The sequence below is a fragment of the Balaenoptera musculus genome, chromosome 6 (assembly GCF_009873245.2).
Source record: "Balaenoptera musculus isolate JJ_BM4_2016_0621 chromosome 6, mBalMus1.pri.v3, whole genome shotgun sequence".
Taxonomy (NCBI): domain Eukaryota; kingdom Metazoa; phylum Chordata; class Mammalia; order Artiodactyla; family Balaenopteridae; genus Balaenoptera; species Balaenoptera musculus.
Window position 1 is genome coordinate 79827959 of NC_045790.1, and position 23395 is coordinate 79851353.

Consider the following 23395-nt stretch of genomic DNA (forward strand, 5'->3'; position numbering starts at 1 on the left):
TGATTAAATAAATTATGTATCTCTATAATAACAACATTATACAATCAACATACTGGAAAATGTATTATGTAAATCAATGAAGTTAGAACACTCCCTCACACAATACACCAAAATAAACTCAAAATGGCTTAAAGACTTAATTATAAGACATGATACCATAAAACTCCTAGAAGAGAACATAGGAGAAACATTCTCTGACATAAATTTTAGCAATATATTCTTAGGTCAGTCTTCCAAGGCAAAAGAAATAGAAGCAAAATAAACAAATGAGACCTACTCAAACTTATAAGCTTTTGCACAGCAAAAGAAACCATAAACAAAATGAAAAAACAACCTATGGCCTGGGAGAAAGTATTTATAAACAACGCGACCAACAAGGGCTTAATTTCCAAAATATACAAACAGCTTATACAACTCAATATCAAAAAAATAAACAACGCAATCAAAAAATGGACAGAAGACCTAAATAGACATTTCTCCAAAGAAGACATACAGATGACCAGGAGGCACATGAAAAGATGCTCAATATCACTAATTGTTAGAGAAATGCAAATCAAAACTACAATGAGAGAGAGGGCAGACAGCAGAAGCAAGAAGAACTACAATCCTGCAGCCTGTGGAACAAAAACCACATTCACAGAAACATAGGCAAGATGAAAAGACAGAGGGCTATGTACCAGATGAAGGAACAAGATAAAACCCCAGAAAAACAACTAAATGAAGTGGAGATAGGCAACCTTCCAGAAAAAGAATTCAGAATAATGATATTGAAGGTGATCCAGGACCTCGGAAGAAGAATGGAGGCAAAGATCGAGAAGATGCAAGAAATGTTTAACAAAGATCTAGAAGAACTAAAGGACAAACAAACAGAGATGAACAACACAATAACTGAAATGAAAAATACACTAAAAGGAATCAATAGCAGAATAACTGAGGCAGAAGAACAGATAAGTGACTTGGAAGACAGAATGGTGGGATTCACAGCTGCAGAACAGAATAAAGAAAAAAGAATGAAAAGAAATGAAGGCAGCCTAAGAGACCTCTGGGACAACATTAAACGCAACAACATTTGCATTATAGGGGTCCCAGAAGGAGAAGAGAGAGAGAAAGGACCCGATAAAATATTTGAAGAGATTATAGTCGAAAACTTCCCTAACATGGGAAAGGAAATAGCCACCCAAGTCCAGTAAGTGCAGAGAGTCCCATACAGGATAAACCCAAGGAGAAACACACCGAGACACATAGTAATCAAAGTGGCAAAAATTAAAGACAAAGAAAAATTATTGAAAGCAGCAAGGGAAAAATGACAACATACAAGGGAACTCCCATGAGGTTAACAGCTGATTTCTCAGCAGAAACTCTACAAGCCAGAAGGGAGTGGCATGATATACTTAAAGTGATGAAAGGGAAGAACCTACAACCAAGATTACTCTACCCGGCACAGATCTCATTCAGATTTGATGGAAAAATCAAAAGCTTTACAGACAAGCAAAAGCTAAGAGAATTCAGCACCACCAAACCAGCTCTACAACAAATGCAAAAGGAACTTCTCTAAGTGAGAAACACAAGAGAAGAAAAGGACCTACAAAAACAAACCCATAACAGTTGAGAAAATGGTCATAGGAACATACATATCGATAATTACCTTAAACGTAAATGGATAAAATGCTCCAACCAAAAGACACAGGCTTGCTGAATGGATACCTAAACAAGACCCATATATATGCTGTCTACAAGAGATGCACTTCAGACCTAGGGACACATACAGACTGAAAGTGAGGGGATGGAAAAAGATATTCCATGCAAATGGAAATCAAAAGAAAGCTGGAGTAGCAATACTCATATCAGATAAAATAGACTTTAAAATAAAGAATGTTACAAGAGACAAGGAAGGACACTACATAATGATCAAGGGATCAATCCAAGAAGAAGATATAACAATTATAAATATATATAATATTATAAATATATATGGTGCACCATAGGAGCACCTCAATACATAAGGCAACTGCTAACAGCTATAAAAGAGGAAATTGACAGTAACACAATAATAGTGGGGGACTTTAACACCTCACTTACACCAATGGACAGACCATCCAAACAGAAAATTAATAAGGAAACACAAGCTTTAAATGACACAATAGACCAGATAGATTTAATTGATATTTATAGGACATTCCATCCAAAAACAGCAGATTACACTTTCTTCTCAAGTGTGCATGGAACATTCTCCAGGATAGATCACATCTTGGGTCACAAATCAAGCCTCAGTAAATTTAAGAAAATTGAAATCATATCAAGCATCTTTTCTGACCACAATGCTATGAGATTAGAAATGAATTACAGGGAAAAAAACGTAAAAAACACTAACACATGGAGGCTAAACAATACATTACTAAATAACCAAGAGATCACTGAAGAAATCAAAGAGGAAATCAAAAAATACCTAGAGCGCTTCCCTGGTGGCACAGTGGTTAAGAATCCGCCTGCCAATGCAGGGGACACGGGTTCGAGCCCTAGTCTGGGAAGATCCCACATGTCACGGAACAACTAAGTCCGTGTGCCACAACTACTGAGCCTGTGCTCTAGAGCCCGCGCTCCACAACAAGAGAAGCCACTGCAATGAGAAGCCAGTGCACCACAGCAAAGAGTAGCCCCCGCTCACTTCAACTAGAGAAAAGCCCGGGTGCAGCAACAAAGACCTAGTGCAGCCAAAAATAAAATTAATTAATTAAAAAAAAACATTTAAAAATATACCTAGAGACAAATGACGGTGAAAACATGACAATCCAAAACTTATGGGATGCAGCAAAAGCAGTTCTAAGCGGGAAGGTTATAGCAATACAAGACTACCTCAAGAAACAAGAAAAATCTCAAATAAACAATCTAACCTTACACCTAAAGGAACTAGAGAAAGAAGAACAAATAAAACGCAAAGTTAGTAGAAGTAAAGAAATAAAGATCAGAGCAGAAATAAATGAAATAGAAACAAAGAAAACAGTAGCAAAGATCAATAAAACTAAAAGCTGGTTCTTTGAGAAGATAAACAAAATTGATAAACCATTAGCCAGACTCATCAAGAAAAAGAGGGAGAGGACTCAAATCAATAAAATTAGAAATGAAAAAGGAGAAGTTACAACAGACACCGCAGAAATACAAAACATCCTAAGAGACTACTACAATCAACTCTATGCCAATAAAATGTACAACCTGGAAGAAATGGACAAATTCTTAGAAAAGTATAGCATTCCAAGACTGAACCAGGAAGAAATAGAAAATATGAACAGACAAATCACAAGTAATGAAATTGAAACTGTGATTAAAAATCTTCCAACAAACAGAAGTCCAGGACCAGATGTCTTCACAGGTGAATTCTTTTTTTTTTTTTTTTTTTTTAAGGAGCACTAGTTTTTTTTTAATTAATTAATTAATTTATTTATTTATTTATTTTTGCTGTGTTGGGTCTTCGTTGCTGTGCGAGGGCTTTCTCCAGTTGCGGCAAGTGGGGGCCACTCCTCATCGCGGTGCGCGGGCCCCTCACTATCGCGGCCTCTCCGGCTGCGGAGCACAGGCTCCAAATGCGCAGGCTCAGTAGTTGTGGCTCACGGGCCTAGCCGCTCCGCGGCATGTGGGATCCTCCCAGACCAGGGCTCGAACCCATGTCCCCCGCATTGGCAGGCAGGTCCTCAACCACTGCGCCACCTGGGAAGCCCACAGGTGAATTCTTTCAAACATTTAGAGAAGAGCTAACACCCATCCTTCTCAAACTCTTCCAAAAAATTGCAGAGGAAGGAACACTCCCAAACTCATTCTATGAGGCCACCATCACCCTGATACCAAAACCAGACAAAGATACTACAAAAAAAGAAAATTACAGACCAATATCACTGATGAATATAGATGCAAAAATCCTCACAAAATACTAGCAAACAGAATCCAACAACACATTAAAAGGATCATACACCATGATCAAGTGGGATTTATCCCAGGGATGCAAAGGTTCTTCAATATATGCACATCAATCAGTGTGATACACCATATTAATAAATTGAAGAATAAAAACCATATGATCATCTCAATAGATGCAGAAAAAAGCTTTTGACAAAATTCCACACCCGTTTATGATAAAAACTCTCCAGAAAGTGGGCATAGAGGGAAACTACCTCAACATAATAAAGGCCATATATGACAAACCCACAGCAAACATCATTCTCAATGGTGAAAAACTGAAAACATTTCCTCTAAGATCAGGAACGAGACAAGGATGTCCACTCTTACCACTATTAAACAACATAGTTTTGGAAGTCCTAGCCACGGCAATCAGAGAAGAAAAAGAAATAAAAGGAATACAAATTGGAAAAGAAGAAGTAAGACTGTCACTGTTTGCAGTATCATTTGACATGATACTATACACAGAGAATCCTAAAGATGCCACCAGAAAACTACTAGAGCTAATCAGTGAATTTGGTAAAGTTTCAGGATACAAAATTAGTGCACATAACTAATAAGAACCTGATATATTAAAAAATAAATAAAATAAAATTCAAAAATTCAAAAAACCCCAAAATTAATGCAAAGAAATCTCTTGCATTTGTATACACTAATGATGAAAAATCTGAAAGATAAATTAAGGAAACACTCCCATTTACCACTGCAACAAAAAGAATAAAATACCTAGGAATAAACCTACCTTGGGAGACAAAAGACCTGTATGCAGAAAACTATAAGACACTGATGAAAGAAATTAAAGATGATACCAACAGATAGATAGATATACCATGTTCTTGGATTGGAAGAATCAATATTGTGAAAATGACTATACTACCCAAAGCAATCTACAGATTCAATGCAATCCCTATCAAATTACCAATGGCATTTTTTACAGAACTTGAACAAAAAATCTTAAAATTTGTATGGAGACACAAAAGACCCCGAATAGCCAAAGCAGTCTTGAGGGAAAAAAACGGATCGGGAGGAATCAGACTCCCTGACTTCAGACTATACTACATAGCTACAGTAATCAAGACAATATGGTACTGACACAAAAACAGAAATATAGATCAATGGAACAGGATAGAAAGCCCAGAGATAAACCCACGCACCTGTGGTCAACTAATCTATGACAAAGGAGGTAAGGATATACAATGGAGAAAAGACAGTCTCTTCAATAAGTGGTGCTGGGAAAACTGGACAGCTACACGTGAAAGAATGAAATTAGAACACTCCCTGTTTTTGTGTATTAGAATACACAAAAATAAGCTCAAAATGGATTCGAGACCTAAATGTAAGACCGGGCACTATAAAGCTCTTAGAGGAAAACATAGGAAGAACACTCTTTGACATAAATCACAGGAAGATCTTTTTTGATCCACCTCCTAGAGTAATGGAAATAAAAACAAAAATAAACAAATGGGACCTAGTGAAACTTCAAAGCTTTTGCACAAAGGAAACTACAAACAAGATGAAAAGAGAACTCTCAGAATGGGAGAAAATATTTGGAAACAAATCAACGGACAAAGGATTAATCTCCAAAATATATAAACAGCTCATGCAGCTCAATATTAAAAAAACAACCCAATCCAAAAATGGGCAGAAGACCTAAATAGACATTTCTCCAAAGAAGACATAAAGATGGCAAGGAAGCACATGAAAAGCTGCTCAACATCACTAATTGTTAGAGAAATGCAAATCAAAACTATAATGAGATATCACCTCACACCAGTTAGAATGGGCATCATCAGAAAATCTACAAACAACAAATGCTGGAGAGGGTGTGGAGAAAAGAGAACCTTCTTGCACTGTTGGTGGGAATGTAAGTTGATACAGCCACTATGGAGAATAGTATGGAGGTTCCTTAAAAAACTAAAAATAGAATTACCATATGACCCAGCAATCCCACTACTGGTCATATACGCAGAGAAAACCATAATTCAAAACGACACATGCACCCCAATGTTCATTGCAGCACTATTTACAGTAACCAGGTCATGGAAGCAACCTAAATGCCCATCGACAGATGAATGGATAAAGAAGATATGGTACATATATACAATGGAATATTACTCAGCCATAAAAAGGAATGAAATTGGGTCATTTGTAGAGACATGGATGGATCTAGAGACCGTCATACAGAGTGAAGTAAGTCAGAAAGAGAAAAACAAATATCGTATATTAACACATGTATGTGGAACCTAGCAAAATGGTACAGAAGAACTGGTTTGCAGGGCAGAAATAGAGACACAGATGTAGAGAACAAACGTATGGACACCAAGGGGGGAAAGCGGTGGGGGATGGGGGAGTAGTGTGATGAATTGGGAGATTAGGATTGACATACATACACTATTATGTGTAAAATGGATAACTAGTAAGAACCTGCTGTATAAAGAAATAAAATTCAAAAATAAATTTTAAAAATAAATTTTAGGGGCTTCCCTGGTGGCGCAGTGGTTGGGAGTCTGCCTGCCAATGCGGGGGACACGGGTTCGAGCCCTGGTCTGGGAGGATCCCACATGCCGCGGACCAACTAGGCCCGTGAGCCACGACTGCTGAGCCTGCGCGTCTGGAGCCTGTGCTCCGCAGCAGGAGAGGCTGCGATGGTGAGAGGCCCGCGCACCGCGATGAAGAGTGGCCTTCACTTGCCGCAGCTGGAGAGAGCCCTCGCACAGGAACGAAGACCCAACACAGCCATAAATAAATTAATTAATTAATTAAAAAATAAATAAATAAATAAATTTTAAAAAAACCTACAATGGGGGCTTCCCTGGTGGCGCAGTGGTTGAGAATCCGCCTGCCAATGCAGGGGACACGGGTTCGAGCCCTGGTCTGGGAAGATCCCGCATGCCGCAGAGCAACTGGGCCCGTGAGCCACAACTACTGAGCCTGCGCGTCTGGAGCCTGTGCTCCGCAACAAGAGAGGCCGCGATAGTGAGAGGCCTGCAGACCGCGATGAAGAGTGGCCCCCACTTGCCACAACTAGAGAAAGCCCTCGCACAGAAGCAAAGACCCAACACAGCCAAAAATAAATAAATAAATAAATTAATTAAAAAAAAAAACCTACAATGAGAGAAGAAAAAGAACTACACCTCACACTAGTCAAAATGGCTGTCATCAAAAAGTAAATAAATAAATGCTGAAGAGGGTGTGGAGAAAAGGGAACCCACCGACACTGTTGGTGGGAATGTAAATTGGTACAGCCACTATGGAGAACAGTATGGAGGTTCCTTAAAAAACTACAAACAAAGTTACCATATGATCCAGCTATCCCACTCTTGGGTATATTTCTGCAAAAGATGAAAACTCTAATTTAAAAAGATACATGCACCCCAATGTTCATAGCAGCACTGTTTACAATAACCAAGGCATGGGGCTTCCCTGGTGGCACAGTGGTTAAGAATCTGCCTGACAATGCAGGGGACACAGGTTCGAGTCCTTGTCCGGGAAGATCCCACATGCCGCAGAGCAACTAAGCCCGTGTGCCACAACTACTGAGCCTGCACTCTAGAGCCCACGAGCCACAACTGCTGAAGCCCGCGTGGCACAACTACTGAAGCCCCCGCACCTAGAGCCCGTGCTCCACAACAAGAGAAGCCACCACAATGAGAAGTCCGTGTACCGCAACGAAGAGTAGCCCCTGCTCGCCGCAACTAGAGAAAGCCCACGCGCAGCAACGAAGACCCAATGCAGCCAAAAATAATTAAATAAGATTTATTAAAAAAAAAAAATAGCCAAGGCATGGAAACAACCCAAGTGTTCATCAACAGATGAATGGATAAAGACGATGTGACACACACACACACACACACACACAATGGAATATATTACTCAGCCATAAAAAAGAATGAAATAATACCATTTGCAGTAACATGGATGGAGCTGGAGATTATCATACTAAGTGAAGTAAGTCAGACAAAGACAAATACTATATGATATCACTAATATGTGGAATCCAAAAAATAATACAAATGAGCTTTTTACAAAACAGATAGACTCACAGACATAGAAAACAAACTTATGGTTACCAGAGGGGAAGGGGGGTGGGGTGAGGGATAAATTAGAAGTATGGATTAAGGTGTACACTACCATATACAAAATAGGTAAACAACAAAAGATTTACTGTTATAGCGCGGCAGGGAGCTATATTGACTATCTTGTAATAACATATTATGGAAAAGAATAAAAAAACCCAACATATGTATGTATAACCGAATTACTTTTCTGTGCGCGTGAAACTAACACAATATTGTAAATCAACTATACTTCAATACAAAAAAAAAAAAGATGTATGTTTACAGAAGTCCAAGATGTAATAAGCAAAAAAAAGCAAGTTTCAGAACTAAATGTATATAGTAAGGTACATTTTTAGTTATATACCTATTTGTTCCACATTATATGGATGTGTAATGTTTGAATTTTACCAATGAAATTTATTACTTTTATAATAAAAACATCAATATAAATGAGATCCTGATACTTTTAAAAAATTAGGGCCTCCTAATGAACTTGCACCTTATGGGGTCTTCAAAATCTCAGCTTTGGAAAGCCCATAATCCACTTTGTTCATTTAGAGGTGATCAGACTTTAAGAACTGACTAATTAAGCAAAACTGGCAAGAAGAACTTGTAAGACTCAGAAGCCAGATGTCAATGTTTTGATTTACACTGGGATACTGAAAGACTTGTTTTTGTAAACTCAAAAGCAGTGCTATGGGCCTTGTTTGGCCAGAATCTAAAGCAGAACTCTAAGGCTTATGACATTTGTGTGGTTGTGTGATGAAAATCAGAGGGTGAAGCATTTGCCATAATAACCTTCATTCATTTTAAAGGCAGATCTGTCTTCACTGACATTTAGGCTATAGAGAGGTGCTGCTGAAGCAACGTTGATAGATAGCAGCTCAAAAAAAAAAAAAAAAGGCAGAAAAATGTTTTAAGGGTAGAACAACCATCTCAAATGTCTGTGCTAATACACAGGAAATCCGGAAAAGAAAGCTACAGACAGATAACAGATATGCCTGAATAAGCTTCTTAAGAAGTCAGACTCCTAAGAAAACTACTTCAAAGAAGCCCTCTGAATCCTATAGACTGGTTGAAAGTGTTCTCTTGCTTTCTGATTTTTTATAGAAAAGTAAAGGCAGAAGCAAACTGATATCTTGTCAGAGTTTGTAATTGTATTATTTAAATTACTACTTAGATTAATTAATTTGCACAGATTTGTAAAAGCTTTATATCCCAGAATGTAATGAAATAACAGTATTTGTGGTTATTGCTATTAAAATTATCATCTTTCTCATTATGTCAAGAACATAATCCCTTTTATGTAGCTGTTTCTAACATGAAATAATTCCAGTTTGATCTACAATACCCTTTCCAGGAACATAAAATGCCTTGCATGTAAGGACCTCTTAGGTGTAAGAGGACCTTTCATTTATCTAGGACTAGTGCTGGAGATCCCATGATTGGGCACAGTGGTGAATCTGGTAATAAATACCTAGTCTACCTTTAGCTTTTCACTTATTTGCTATATTGCAAAGTAATGGAGAGAGAATTTGGTAGGCTCAGTATCCTAGAGAAATTGACATGACTCAAAGTAATAACAGGTTCCAGTACACCACTGGGTCCTTCTGTCTGAGCAACGCATGACATAAAACCAGCTAATTAAGCCACTTATATTCTGAAAATGTAGGTTTATATTGCTGTGACAGAGCTGAAGATCATGCTTGCCAAAATGCCTGCAAGAGAATTCTGATGTCTAAGAAAACAGAAATGGAGATTGTTGATGGCCTCATCGAGGGTTGTAAGACCCAGCCTTTGCCTCAGGATCCACTTTGGCAGTGTTTTCTTGAAAGCTCACAATCTGTTCACCCTGGAGTCACTGTACACCCTCCTCCCTCTACAGGCCTTGATGGCGCTAAATTGCACTGTTGTTCTAAAGCAAACACTTCAACATGTAGGTCAGTACCTCATTTTCCTTTATTAAAAACAGTAGAAAATAACATTTTAATTAATGAATTTAAGTCTAGCAAATGTGTGTTATATTCTTGCACTGTGTAGTCTTAAGAGTCTAGAAGATATAAAATCATTCTTTCATCCAGCAGATATTTATTGAGCATCATGTATATATAGAACATTGTTTTTGTACATTGAACTAAAAGCACTGTGTTTTGGGGTGTGGAGGTTTAGCATTGGCAGGGCAATAAATATTTAAAGATGATGCAATATGAATTCTACCCTCGAGGTTATCGTCAAGTAAGCTTACAATTTAGGAGATGTTTTGACCAGACATCTAAGGGATATTCTTTTTGTTAAATTGTGAAACTTTGAACTTAATCAACTTTTTGCATATGTTGGTGAATAACCTGGGCTGGCACTTATATCCAAAGTTAGACAGCAGTGTATTGGCATTCATTTGGATGATACACTTAGGGATAAAAAATTGATAATACTATTTGTGTAGGATGGAGGAAACACAATCTAGAGATAAGAATAAATGGAGATAAGGTAATGGTTTAACACAGGTGAAACAGAAGTTTGCTTTATTAGAGATATTTTGGGTGAAAAGGTACCACATATTACTAGAATATCCTGAAATGAATATGACATACAAGGAGTAAAACGATCTTCCTGTGGTTTCTAAATTGGATGGACTTTAGCAAAAAATTGTGCCTAGAATAGCTCATCAGACTTTATCAAAGATATGAAAAAATCTGGAAAATATCCAAAGAAAATTAACAGAAGGGCTAAAAGAGAAGTTAAGTTGGCCCTATAATCCAGGAAATTGGGTTGCTGATAGGAATTAATAAATGTACATATGGGAGGGATGCTGAGTACTTCTCTGAATGTCTACAAAAGAGTTTATGCCCTGTAGTCACTGGAGATAGGACTGGCTGTGTCATCCCAGAAGAATTTCAGTAAGAAACATGGCATCTCTTACCTTGATGTAAGGTTTTATGGTATACTGAATGCTTTCACTTTCATCTTGTTTCATCCTCATGAAACCTTACAAGATGACTGGTATCATCTTATGACTGATGTCAATTTGTATAATTCTTGTATGTATATAGAAAACTAACTCTGAGATGTTAAACAATCTGTCCAAGGTCATACAGAAAGTTAGGACTAAAGAAGGGACTGATTTCCAGATCAAGGTACCTAATGGATCTTTTTTTTTTTTTTTATGGCTGTGTTGGGTCTTCATTGCTGCGTGCAGGCTTTCTCTAGTTGTGGCGAGCAGGGCTACTCTTTGTTGTGGTGCGCGGGCTCTCATTGCTGTGGCTTCTCTTGTTGCGGAGCACAGGCTCTAGGCACAGAGGCTCAGTAGTTGTGGCACATGAGCTCAGTAGTTGTGGCTCATGGGCTCTAGAGCACAGGCTCAGTAGTTGTGGCGCACAGGCTTAGTTGCACCGCAGCATGTGGGATCTTCCTGGACCAGGGCTCAAACCTGTGTCCCCTGCATTGGCAGGCAGATTCTTAACCACTGCTCCTCCAGCAAAGTCCCTACCTAATGGATCTTGATATCAGCTTTCTCATCCCCATGATGTGTAAGCTCAATTGAGAGCAGGGACTTTGTCTCTTTTATTCAACACTGCATATCCAGTGCCTTCAACAGGGCCTCACACAAAACAGGCACTCAATAAATGCTGGTAGAATGAATGAGCAAACTTATAAAAGTAAAGATACCCTCCTCATAGGGGTAATTATGAGAGTCAAAATGTGACAGGGGTGGAGAATTTTTACTTGTGACTTTGCATATTCCGGTAGTATTAAAATTTTATGTGTTACTTTTTTTTTACACTTTTATTACATTTATAAATGTTAAAAATTAAACTAATGAATATAATGTGTGAAAGCACTTTGGAAATGATACTGATGTTATTTTAGCTATATACATGCACTGAAGTTGCTTTATAATCATCGAGTACTGAAATAAAAATGCATACATACTACAATAGTGTATATATATATAGTATATATTGCTATATACAATAGTTTATAGCAGCTTTGGAATTCATAAAGCCTTTACATGTAGGCTATCTTGGTATATCTTAAGGAATATAAGTGGCTTGGGGATACTTTTTCAGGGAGAATCCAGTGAACCCTAAGTCTATAATGCTTCTTAAAAGGAGTCTGAGGATCATGTCACAATTTTGCCTCCTGTGATTGAAGCATAAATATAGTGGACTCTATCTTTGTGGAGACAAAACCATATGCTTTATCTTACTTCAAGTAAAGGTAAAAGAGAGATCAGAAATATAAAGGGGAATAATTGTGCCAAGAATAAGGATGTACAGATACTATAATTAAACATTAAATTTAGCACTGAGCTTTCTAGAAACCATAGCAAAAAGGAAAGAGATGGATAATAAAAGAAAGCTAACTTTTTCATATAAAAGATTACTTTTTCAGGCTCTAAATTCTAGAAGATAGATCTTAGTCTTTTGGTTTTTGTACTTTTTTTTTCATTTATGTTCCAAAGTACAGTTCATAGAGTTCAAGTTTTATGCAAATCAAATATTTATTCATTTGGCTCATCTGTACGTTTCTTCATTTGTTCTTTTGTTTCAGGGAACTGTGCACTAAACTTTATAGCATGAGCTGGGGCAATACACAGAGTTGGCAAGAGTTTGATCGCTTTTGTGAATATAATCCAGTGGAAGTGTCCATGTTGACCTGTTTAGCAGATGTTCGGGAACCTTGCCAGTTGGGCTGTAGAAATCTTACTTACTGTACTAATTTTAACAACAGGTAGGAGCAAGTTACTATACATGGAATAGAAGTATTTTACCATTAATTGCCTTGTTTTTAAATAAGTGAAAAGATCATTTTACTCTGATTTTGTTCCTGCTAAGTTAAAAGGAAGTAGTATACCTTTATCATTTCATCTTTAAATGCTGTATTCTATCTTGTAAATCACCCCTGGGAAAGGAAGCACTGTAACAAAGTCCCTTCTAATCTCGAGATACTTCAAACTTCTAGAATTCAAAGAGTCTCCTCTTCAGTCTACCATTCTTCCCCTCTCCCTTCTGCTGCACCACCAGTGGAAATAATTCACTGCAGAATAAAACACTGTGAGCAATTTGCTCATCCGAATGCCCTCTTACGGACAATTTGTTTTGAAGGACCTTCAGATTGGTTGAAGTTCCCACTCAGTGAGTCCCCTATTTCATACAAAAACTTTCTTTACAGAAGCAATTTGAATAGGTGTTTCCCTGAGATATCAATTATGGTATGAAAAATAAGGGCCAAGAACTGAATTAATGGTTGAAGAAGCAATGAAGAAAACAGAAAAAGGGCATTCAGAAGCATAGAGACCATATCAGAGAAGCCAGAGAGGGAGAGTTTCTAAAGAAAAGGGGACTGGCTGGTTTTATGAACTGCAGCCCAGAGATCAAGAACACAGAAAGGAAGAGAATCATTCAGTTGAGGCAGAAGGAAGTTCAGAGGATACTCACCTCAAGCTAACACACATCCGATCCTCTTAAAAGTATTCAGATTATTATTTTGAGTAAGAAAATTGAGATATCTTTACAACTAGTGTTAGCCAATAAGGACCTGGCTTAGAGGTTGAGCAAATTTGAAGTCTATGAAATGTTTCAAGTTAAATTTGCACATAGTTCTAGCTTCTGGTAATGGTGAAGCAGTTTGTATCAGACTACCACTCCTGTCAGTACCAATTATGAGCTCTGCACAAAATATAAAAACACAATTGTTTTGAAGGCATTTGAGAGTGACCAAAAGCAGGAGGAGGTACATCTCATTAAAGATAGAAACCACACTGAGTGGGGGCCACATTTATCCAGTTTTTTCTTCATGGGCACTCTCAGTCCCCTGGCATGGCATATAGAATTCAAGCAAAAAGCAGCAGTCTTGGGCTGAGGAGTTAAGAGATCACAGTTTGGGGCTGCCAGAGTGGCTGGATATGAAATTGGAAAATCCCAGAAAGGAGGGAACCACAAAAGGAGATGCCCCAACAATCTGCATACAAGCTCCCCTTAAATCCTTGAATTTAACAAAGTCACAGGGTACAAGTTTAACATACAAAAGCCAATTGTATTTCTGTATATTAGCAACAAACAGAAAATGAAATTTATAAAAAAAATTTACACATTGCATCAAAAATATGAAATACTTAGAGGTAAATCTAACAAAAGATGTGCAAGAACTCTACACTAGGAACCAGAAAACTTTGCAGAGAGAAATTAAATGGAGAGAAGTACCATGTTCATGGATTAGAAGACTCAATATTGTTAAGATGTTAATTCTCCTGAAACCAATCTCTAGATTCAGTGCAATCTCAATCAAAATCCCAACCAGCTTTTTAAAAAACAAAGTGCCAGACTAATTCTAAAATTCATGTGAAAAGACAAATAACCTAGAATAGCTAAAACAATTTTTTTAAGGAATGAATTTGGAGAACTTACAGTACATGATTTCAAGACTTATTATAAAGCAATAGAAATTAAGTCAATGTAGCAATTCCCTGGTGGTCCAGTGGTTAGGACTCTGTGCTTTCACTGCCGAGGGCCCAGGTTCAGTCCCTGGTCAGGGAACCTAAGATCCCGCAAGACGTGTGGCACAGCCAAAAAAGAATAATAATAAATTATATAATAAATAAATAAATAAATAAAATTTAATTTTAAAAAGAAATTAAATCAGTGTAATATTGGCATAAATTTAGACAAATAGATCAATGACAAAATAGAGAGGCAAGAATAGACCCACACATATAAATTGATTTTCAACAAAGGCAGCAAGGCAATTCAGTGCAAAAAGAAACATCTTTTCAACAAATGATGCTGGAACAACTGAATATCTGTATGAAAAAAAAAAAACCTTAACCTCCATCTCACACCATCCATAAAAATTAATTCAAGATGGGTCGTAGAACTAAATATAAAAGCTAAAAATAAAAGCTTCTAGAAAAAAAAATAGGAGACTATGTTGATAGCCTTGATATAGCCAGAGATTTTGTAGGCAGGACACAAAATACACTAATTATAAAAGAAAAAAATGAGTGAACTAGAGTTCAACAGTAAACATTTTTGTTCACCAAAAGACACCATTTAAAATTTGAAAGATAAGCCACAGTCTGAGAAAAAATATTCAATATATTACACATGTACACACACACAATCACACACACGTGCATTTGACAGAGGTCCTGTATCCAGAATATATAAATAACTCCCACAGCCTCATAATAAAAAGTCAAACAACCCAATTAAAAAATTTTCAAGGACACTTCATCAAAGAAGACATCAAAAGAGCCACTTAGTATATGAAAAAGTGTATTACCATTAGTCATGCAAAATGCAAATAAAAACCCCAATGAGATGCCTCCTCATACCAAATAGTTAAAATTAGAAGACTGACAAGCATGTAAACCAACTAGAAGTTTCATACATTGCTGGTGAGAGTGTAAAATGGTATGATGGTACCACTTTGGAAAACAGTTTGGCAGTTTCTTAATAAGTTATGACCCAAAAATGCCATTCATAGCCAGGGGAAAGAGACATGAAAACGAGAAACAACCTTAATGTCTATAAGACAGTGAATGAATAAACCAGCATTTCTCAAAGTGTGGTCTGTGGTCCCCAAAACCCCTTGAGATCAAAACTATTTTTATAATAATACTAAGATGTTATTTGCCTATTTCACTCACATTCTCAAAAGAGTGAAGAGTGAAGTTTTCCAGCTGCTTTAAGACATGATACAGCAACAGATTGAATGCAGGAGCAGATATGAAAATGCAGCTGTCTTCTATAAAGCCAGACATTAAATAGATTTTCAAAACTATAAAACAGATCTACCCTTCTCGCTAATTTGTGCTTTAACATGTAATGGGTTTATTATCATTTTAAATGAATTAATAAGTACTTTAAAAATCTCTCAGTTTTGATTTACAGTGTGATGGGTAGGGGTGGATATAACCCACATAAACAAAAACTTTTTGAGAACTTAATAATTTCTAGAATGTAAATGAGTCCTGAGATCAAAAAGTTTGGGAACCACTGAGATAAACAAATTGTGGTACATTTATTAATGGAATACTACTGAACAATAAAAAGAACAATTTATATGTACAACAACATAAGTAAATCTCAAGATTATTTAGCTAAAGACACTAGACCCAAAAGAATACATATAGTATGATTCCATTTATATGAAGTTCTACAACAGGCAGAATTAATCTATGGTGATCTAAGCTCAAATGGTGGTGGCCTCTGGGGTGCAGTCAGCAGGGAGGGCATTGACTGGACAGGGACACAAAGGAACTTTCTGACGTGATGGAAATGCTTCTTTGTTGATTTGGATATGCCTGTGTGAATGTACATGTTTGTCAAATCACATCAAACTAACCATAAAATCTGTAAATTTTATTTTTATAAATAATACCTCAATTTTTAAAACTTGGACTTCAATATTTATTTTGTGAAATGAAAGAAATGGTATAGTTGGAGATGATAGTCCTGTCCACAGTGTTTTAAAGTTTTTAACTGCCTCACAAAAATTCATATTATGAAGAAAAATTGCAATCAGAGTCTTAACTCTAGTGTCTATGTCTACATTGAATCTTCATATATTCAAAGCTGACAATCTTTGATGGGTTGTATGTACTTTCTTCTTTAAAAAAAAAATCAGATTTTCCTGATGCATTAGCATGTCAAGATTTTACATATTGTTTCTCTGTAGAAAGTAATTGCCTCTTGATTCCTTCTGGCCTTTTTTCTCTTCAGGCCAACAGAACTTTTCAGGAGTTGCAATGCTCAGTCAGATCAAGGAGCCATGAATGACATGAAGCTGTGGGAGAAAGGAAGCATAAAGATGCCATTTATCAACATACCTGTTCTTGACATTAAAAAGTGCCAGCCAGAAATGTGGAAAGCAATAGCTTGTTCACTGCAGATTAAACCTTGTCATAGTAAATCCCGGGGAAGTATTATTTGCAAGTAAGTTTCTTTCATCATAATGACTCTCTGGTTTTGGTTCAGACCCTTCATGATCTCTACCCACAGCCTATCTTTAGTTTTCTTTCCCACCACTTCCTTTTGCCCACCCCCCCCCCCCCCCCCCCGCATGTCAAATGCTTTCCCACTTTTCCTCCTCTGCTGAAAATACTCTTCCATCTCCACTCGCCCACCGCTTGTCCTTCTTAACCCCTCTCAAATACCAGTCATTCCTATGGAATCTTCCCAGATTTCTCCAGCTGATAGTAATTTATCCCTACTACAAATTTCTGTAGACCTTTATTTGTACTTCTCTAATGGAACTTAGTTCAAGAAACATTGTGTATCTTCAATGCACAATTCTATTTGTATATTTTAATTTGTGTACTTGTTTTATATTCTGTTAGACTTTGCTCTCCTTGAGGAGTTTATTCTTCTTTGTACCTCTCTTTTCTTATCTCCTCTCTCCTCTTTTTCTCCTCTTCAGGGATTAGCATAATCCTAATATGCAATAGGTATTCCAAAAATGTTTGATGAGTGAAAGACTTAGTAAATATACTCATTAGGGCCTGTTCCTGAAACATTTTATGAATGGTTTGCTTAAGATCTAGGATAAAGTACAAGGACCTACTGTATAGCACAAGGAACTATACTCAGTATTTTGTAATAACCTATAAGGGAGAAGAATCTGAAAAAGAATATATATATATATATATATATATATATATATATATATATATATATATATGAAACTGAATCACTTTGCTATACCTGAAACTAACACAACATTATAAATAAAACTATACTCCAATAAAAAATAAAATTTAAAAAAAGTAAATAGGAAGACAAAAAAAAAAGGATCTAAGATAAAGATGAAAGCTGCTATGGTGGGTGAAACCAAAAGCATTAACTACATAGTAATCTGTGTCAGCTGCTCTTCAAGCATCTTTTTTTCCAAAACCAAGGTAATATCCAGCCCCTAAGGTAATGGTATGTGACTCAGTGCTGCTGGGCGCTTGATGACTGACTGCAGATTATTTCAACCTTGAATAGGGTCCAGATCTGTTCTCTGACATGAGTTTAGGGTGGCCTGAGTAGGGGAGAGATGAGGGGTAACTACTGGGTGACAAGCAAGAGGCAACAAGTGGGAAATTTATAGACTCTTAGCACAGAGATTTTATAGATGTCAAATCCCTATTGAAGACAGAAAATTTTAAAGTAGTGGATTTTCCAGTTGTTATAGGCCAAACACCTTAATGTTGATAACAAAGCAGATTTTTAAAAAGAGAACGGCAGGAAGGGAGTGATAGAAGAAGAAAGGAAGAAGCAAGCATGCATAAGGTCCTGAGACAATGTATGATTTTGCAAAGAGCAAATCAGATTAGCCTAGGTTCATTTCCTTTCAAAGACAGTGAAAAGCCACACTGATGGTAGTAACAGTAATTATGAGTGTAAAATCTGAGCAAGGCCTTTGATCTCAGGTCGGAGAAAGTTAGGCATGCTTTGATGTGGTAATACATTACTTACTCCTCAACCTAATAAGGTCTGCTATCACTTCTGTTCTCTTTTGTCATACTTACACCTATAAAGTGTGAAACATTGTTGAGTTATGAAAACTGAAACAGAATTGATATTGGCTAGACAACGTGAGGCAGTTCCTCAAACCCTAAATTTGTGTGTGTATTCCTTTTCAAGATCAGATTGTGTGGAGATTCTGAAGAAATGTGGGGACCAGAACAAATTCCCTGAAGACCACACAGCTGAAAGTATTTGTGAGCTTCTATCACCTACAGATGACCTGGAGAACTGTATACCTTTGGATACATATCTCAGTAAGTACTTCCTGGAGAACTGTATACCTTTGGATACATATCTCAGTAAGTACTTTGTTTTTTTTAATTTCAAAGGCTTCTCCCTTCTGTCTCTGCCCTTGATGTTTGCTTTGGATGAGCATCCTTCTGTTGAGAACATGCGGTTTAATGATACTACCTCAACTGCAGACTCTTATTTGCTTGGCCTCTTTGGCCCAGGAAAGAATTGTCATCTTTCTCTCTTTTCTTTTTTTAATTTTTATTGGAGTCTAGGTGATTTACAACGTTGTGTTAGCTTCAGATGTACAGCAAAGTGAATCAGTTATACATATACATATATACACTCTTTTTTAGATTCTTTTCCCATATAGGACATTACAGAGTATTGAGTAGAGTTCCCTGTGCTTTACAGTAGGTCCTTATTAGTTATCTATTTTATATATAGTAGTGTGTATATGTCAATCCCCCCCATCTTAAAATATGTACACAGAAGCAATTATTATATCAGTCTGAGGAGGTAGTGAACTGTTATCAATCAGGAATTCTAAGTGGTGAATCAGGGGCCAGCATACTCAGATAACCAGCTCTTTATCATTGCCGTCTCCTTGCCATGATTTGACCAAGAAGTGGAATTTCCCCTAGGGAGTCTTCAGCTTTCTGTCCTCAGAATATCAGTGGACCTGAGCCAGGTGTTGGCTTGGACTTACCCACCAAATAGGGGGTAAGGAATGATGGTCTGGGTTAGTACATGAAAAATGGAATTTTTCTGTGCCAAATACTCCTACCAAGAGCTAGAAGAATAAGTTGGTATCTCCTTGAAGGATTCTGGAGCTAAGCTTCCTGGCAGGAGGTGACTATGTGTGGTGGAAACCAGGGAGTAACAAGTAGAACTCATACACACCATGTAGTTAGGGTAAGGGAAGTGTTTAGGCTGCCACCAGGGGGCATTAGTGCCTTGAGCTAGCTGGAAAGGCAGTGAATTCAGCTCCTGCTAGCTTTGTTTTCCTGTGTTAGATAGGATTAAGTTCAACTGCAAATAACAGAACAGATAGAAGCAAAAGAAAGCCCAGAAGTAAATAGTCCAGGGCTGTTACAGTGGCTCCATCATCAGGAACCCAGGCTCCTTTTTCTTTCTCCACCATCCTTAGTGCTTGGCTTCCATCATCAAGGTTACTTCATGTATTTATCTTCACAACATGACTACTGTAATTCTAGCCACCATATCCTAGTGTAAGGGAAAACCACCCCTAATTGTAAGGGAAACTGGGAGAGATGTTTTTATCTGTGGGTCCATTGCCATCCTGCTATATATAGCAGAAAATATAGCAGAAAATATCTGCTATATTTTCTCAAGACAAACAAACTGTGTCCCTTAGCCTTAGTGACCAGTATAGAAAAAAAGAGAGCATTAGACTAGAATCATAGGCAGATCACTTCTTTGAGTCTCAGCTTCCCTATTTATAAAATGATTGGGCTGGATGAGATAAACTCCAAGAGCCCTCTACCTCTTTTAGCATTAGAGGCCTAAAATCAAGTAGGCAAAATGAATGTATTCACAATCCTGGATGCTATTAGAGCAGTCAAATATATGTGTAGAAGGAAACTATTTCAGTGGGAGGAAACTTAAAGAAATGCTTTTGTTTAAATTTCAATACTCTTTTTAAATATCACACATATAGTTGGCCCTGCATATCCACAGGTTCCGCATTTGCAGATTGAAAATATTCGGAAAAGAAAAATTCCAGAAGGTTCCAAAAGGCAAAACTTGAATTTGCTGTATACCTGGCAACCATTTACATAGCATTTACATTTTATTTACAACTATTTACATAGTATTTACATTGTATTAGGTATTATAAATAATCTAGAGATGGACTTCCCTAGTGGTGCAGTGGTTAAGAATCCGCCTGCCAATTCAGGGATCACAGGTTCGAGCCCTGGTCCGGGAAGATCCCACATGCCATGGAGCAACTAAGCCCGTGCACCACAACTACTGAGCCTGCACTCTAGAGCCCGCGAGCCACAACTACTGAAGCCCGTGTGCCTAGGGCCCGTGCTCCACAACAAGAGAAGCCACCGCAATGAGAAGCCCGTGCACCACAACGAAGAGTAGCCCCCGCTCACCGCAACTAGAGAAAGCCCGCGCGCAGCAACGAAGACCTAACACAGCCAAAAATAAATAAATAAATAAATAAAATTAAAATAAATAAATAATCTAGAGATGATTTAAACTATACAAGAGAGAGCACTTAGGTTATATGCAAATACTATGTATGCCATTTTATATAAAGGACTTGAGCATCCTCAGATTTTGGTGTTCATGGGGGTCCTGGAACCAATCCCCCACAGATACTGAGGGATGACTGTATATTAAATGAGATTCTTCCTTGGTCATTGTTTAACAAGTTAAGAAATATAATCACGGTATAGGGTCCATCTTACCATAATAAATTATCATCATTTATGGTGAAATGTGCTAAATTATCCCTCTTAGACATAAGCTATTTGACTACCTTATTCAAAATATACCTGTTACTTTCCATCCCCTTACACTGCTTATCATTTATTGTTATCTGACTTTTTATTTACATACATACACACACACACACACACACACACACACACACAGTGTCTATTTATTGTCTATTTCCTGACCAGAACGTAAACTCTATGTCAGAGGTTTGTCTGTTTTGTTCACTACTGTATCTCTAGTACCTAGAACCTTGCCAGGTGTATTGTAGGCACCCAATAACATTTATTTATAACAAATGAATGAATGTACGTTTATGCTAAATGCACAAATGATCAAGGAATCTGAGTATTTTAATAGCTTACTAGAATCAGTCCTCATGAGCTGTCCATTTGTTCCAGATGTCATTAACTCAGACAGTTTACAGACCTCTGTTACTCTTTTGGGTTGGTTAAACTGATCTGTTTTTGTTTTTTCAGGACCAAGTACTTTAGGTAACATTGTAGAAGAGGTAACTCATCCCTGTAACCCAAATCCTTGCCCTGCTAATGAGCTCTGTGAGGTAAACCGGAAAGGGTGTCCGTCTGGTGATCCCTGCCTTCCATACTCTTGTGTTCAAGGTAAGAGGTAGATGGGTGGGGTGTGGGGTGGGTATGAGTACGTGCCTCTGCTGTTTCTTCACAGGAGTTATCTTTGGAATGAGATTATTTTCTAAATTATGTTTTTCTATAATGTTCAAGGTTTTTCCAACATGTATTATTTATGTAAGCAGAAAAAGACAAAGACAAATGTAATTTTCGATAGTCATTTTGATTGTAACCTAATTTCAATCCAAACCCAGACTCTCATAACGAGTCGTAGGGTTCTTGACAACAAAAGAAGAAAGACCCTTGGGCCAGCTTTTTGTACTTTGTCTTCTATGCTATAATGTTTGAGAAGATGTACTGCACATTGTTCGTGTTTTTTCTTTTCTTTCCTTTAAAACATGGAGAAATAGCATTCTCAATCGGATGTGTAATTATCTTCATAAATTTAATGTTGTGCTGAAATGCATATGATTTTAAGGCTGAAAAATTTTTTTTTTTTTTTTTTTTTTAAATTTTATTTATTTATTTTTGGCTGTGTTGGGTCTTCGTTTCTGTGTGAGGGCTTTCTCTAGTTGCGGCGAGCGGGGGCCACTCTTCATCGCCGTGCACTGGCCTCTCACTGTCGTGGCCTCTCCCGTTGCGGAGTACAGGCTCAGTAGGTGTGGCTCACGGGCCCAGTTGCTCCGCGGCATGTGGGATCTTCCCAGTCCAGGGCTCGAACCCGTGTCCCCTGCATTGGCAGGCAGATTCTCAACCACTGCGCCACCAGGGAAGCCCAAGGCTGAAAAATTTTTATCCCATAGAATTCTTATGGTCTTTATCTCTCTGTGGGTCCCTTTAGAATATAGTTGCTTTCTTATATCTATTTCCCAATTGAAGATGTTTCTTTATCATGTTAGAATCAACATTTTTAAACATGTGTGAAGTAAAAAGGAACAAAAGATTAAATAAGCATGATGTCTCAAAGGACCATGTATAATATTTGTGTAATGCTATAATATATCAGCTATAGCATCATAATAAATCTTGTTAAATTTGGAAACAAATGGGTTTTCCTTAAGTCCAATCAAGTATTCAACTTTTCTTTGAATTTAAGATGTACTTGTTTTCCATCACTAAAAGTTTTCTGACCAAGATTATTCTAAAACTAGTCAGTCGCCATACTCCATTTTAAAAATATCTGTGATTCCAACTACTGAGCCTGCGCGTCTGGAGCCTGTGCTCCACAACAAGAGAGGCCACGATAGTGAGAGGCCCATGCACCACGATGAAGAGCGGCCCCCACTTGCCACAACTAGAGAAAGCCCTCGCACAGAAACGAAGACCCAACACAGCCAAAAATAAATTTAAAAAAAAAAAAAAAGAAGATGTGAGCTATATATATATATAATGGAATACTACTCAGCCATAAAAAAGAATGAAATAATGCCATCTGCAACAACATGGATAGACCTAGAGATTATCACACTAAGCGAAGTAAATCAGAAAGAGAAAGACAAATATATGATATCACTTATATGTGGAATCTAAAATATGACACAAATGAACACATCTATGAAACAGAAATAGACTCACAGACATAAGAGAA

At 37.4% G+C, this 23395-nt stretch overlaps 1 protein-coding gene across 4 annotated transcripts in view; it reads left to right on the top strand.

Annotated features, from left to right (window-relative positions):
* RECK (reversion inducing cysteine rich protein with kazal motifs) overlaps positions 1–23395 on the top strand; it is a 76507-nt gene that overhangs the window by 37009 nt on the left and 16103 nt on the right. For all 4 annotated transcript variants that reach the window (XR_005020375.1, XM_036856207.1, XM_036856209.1 and 1 more), the window contains 5 exons: positions 9679–9946; positions 12558–12737; positions 16730–16942; positions 18635–18771; positions 21700–21840. Coding sequence is in view for 3 of the 4 variants with exons in the window: in XM_036856207.1 (XP_036712102.1) it covers positions 9679–9946; positions 12558–12737; positions 16730–16942; positions 18635–18771; positions 21700–21840 (939 nt within the window). In the remaining variant the exon portion in view is untranslated. The remainder of the gene's footprint in view (positions 1–9678; positions 9947–12557; positions 12738–16729; positions 16943–18634; positions 18772–21699; positions 21841–23395) is intronic.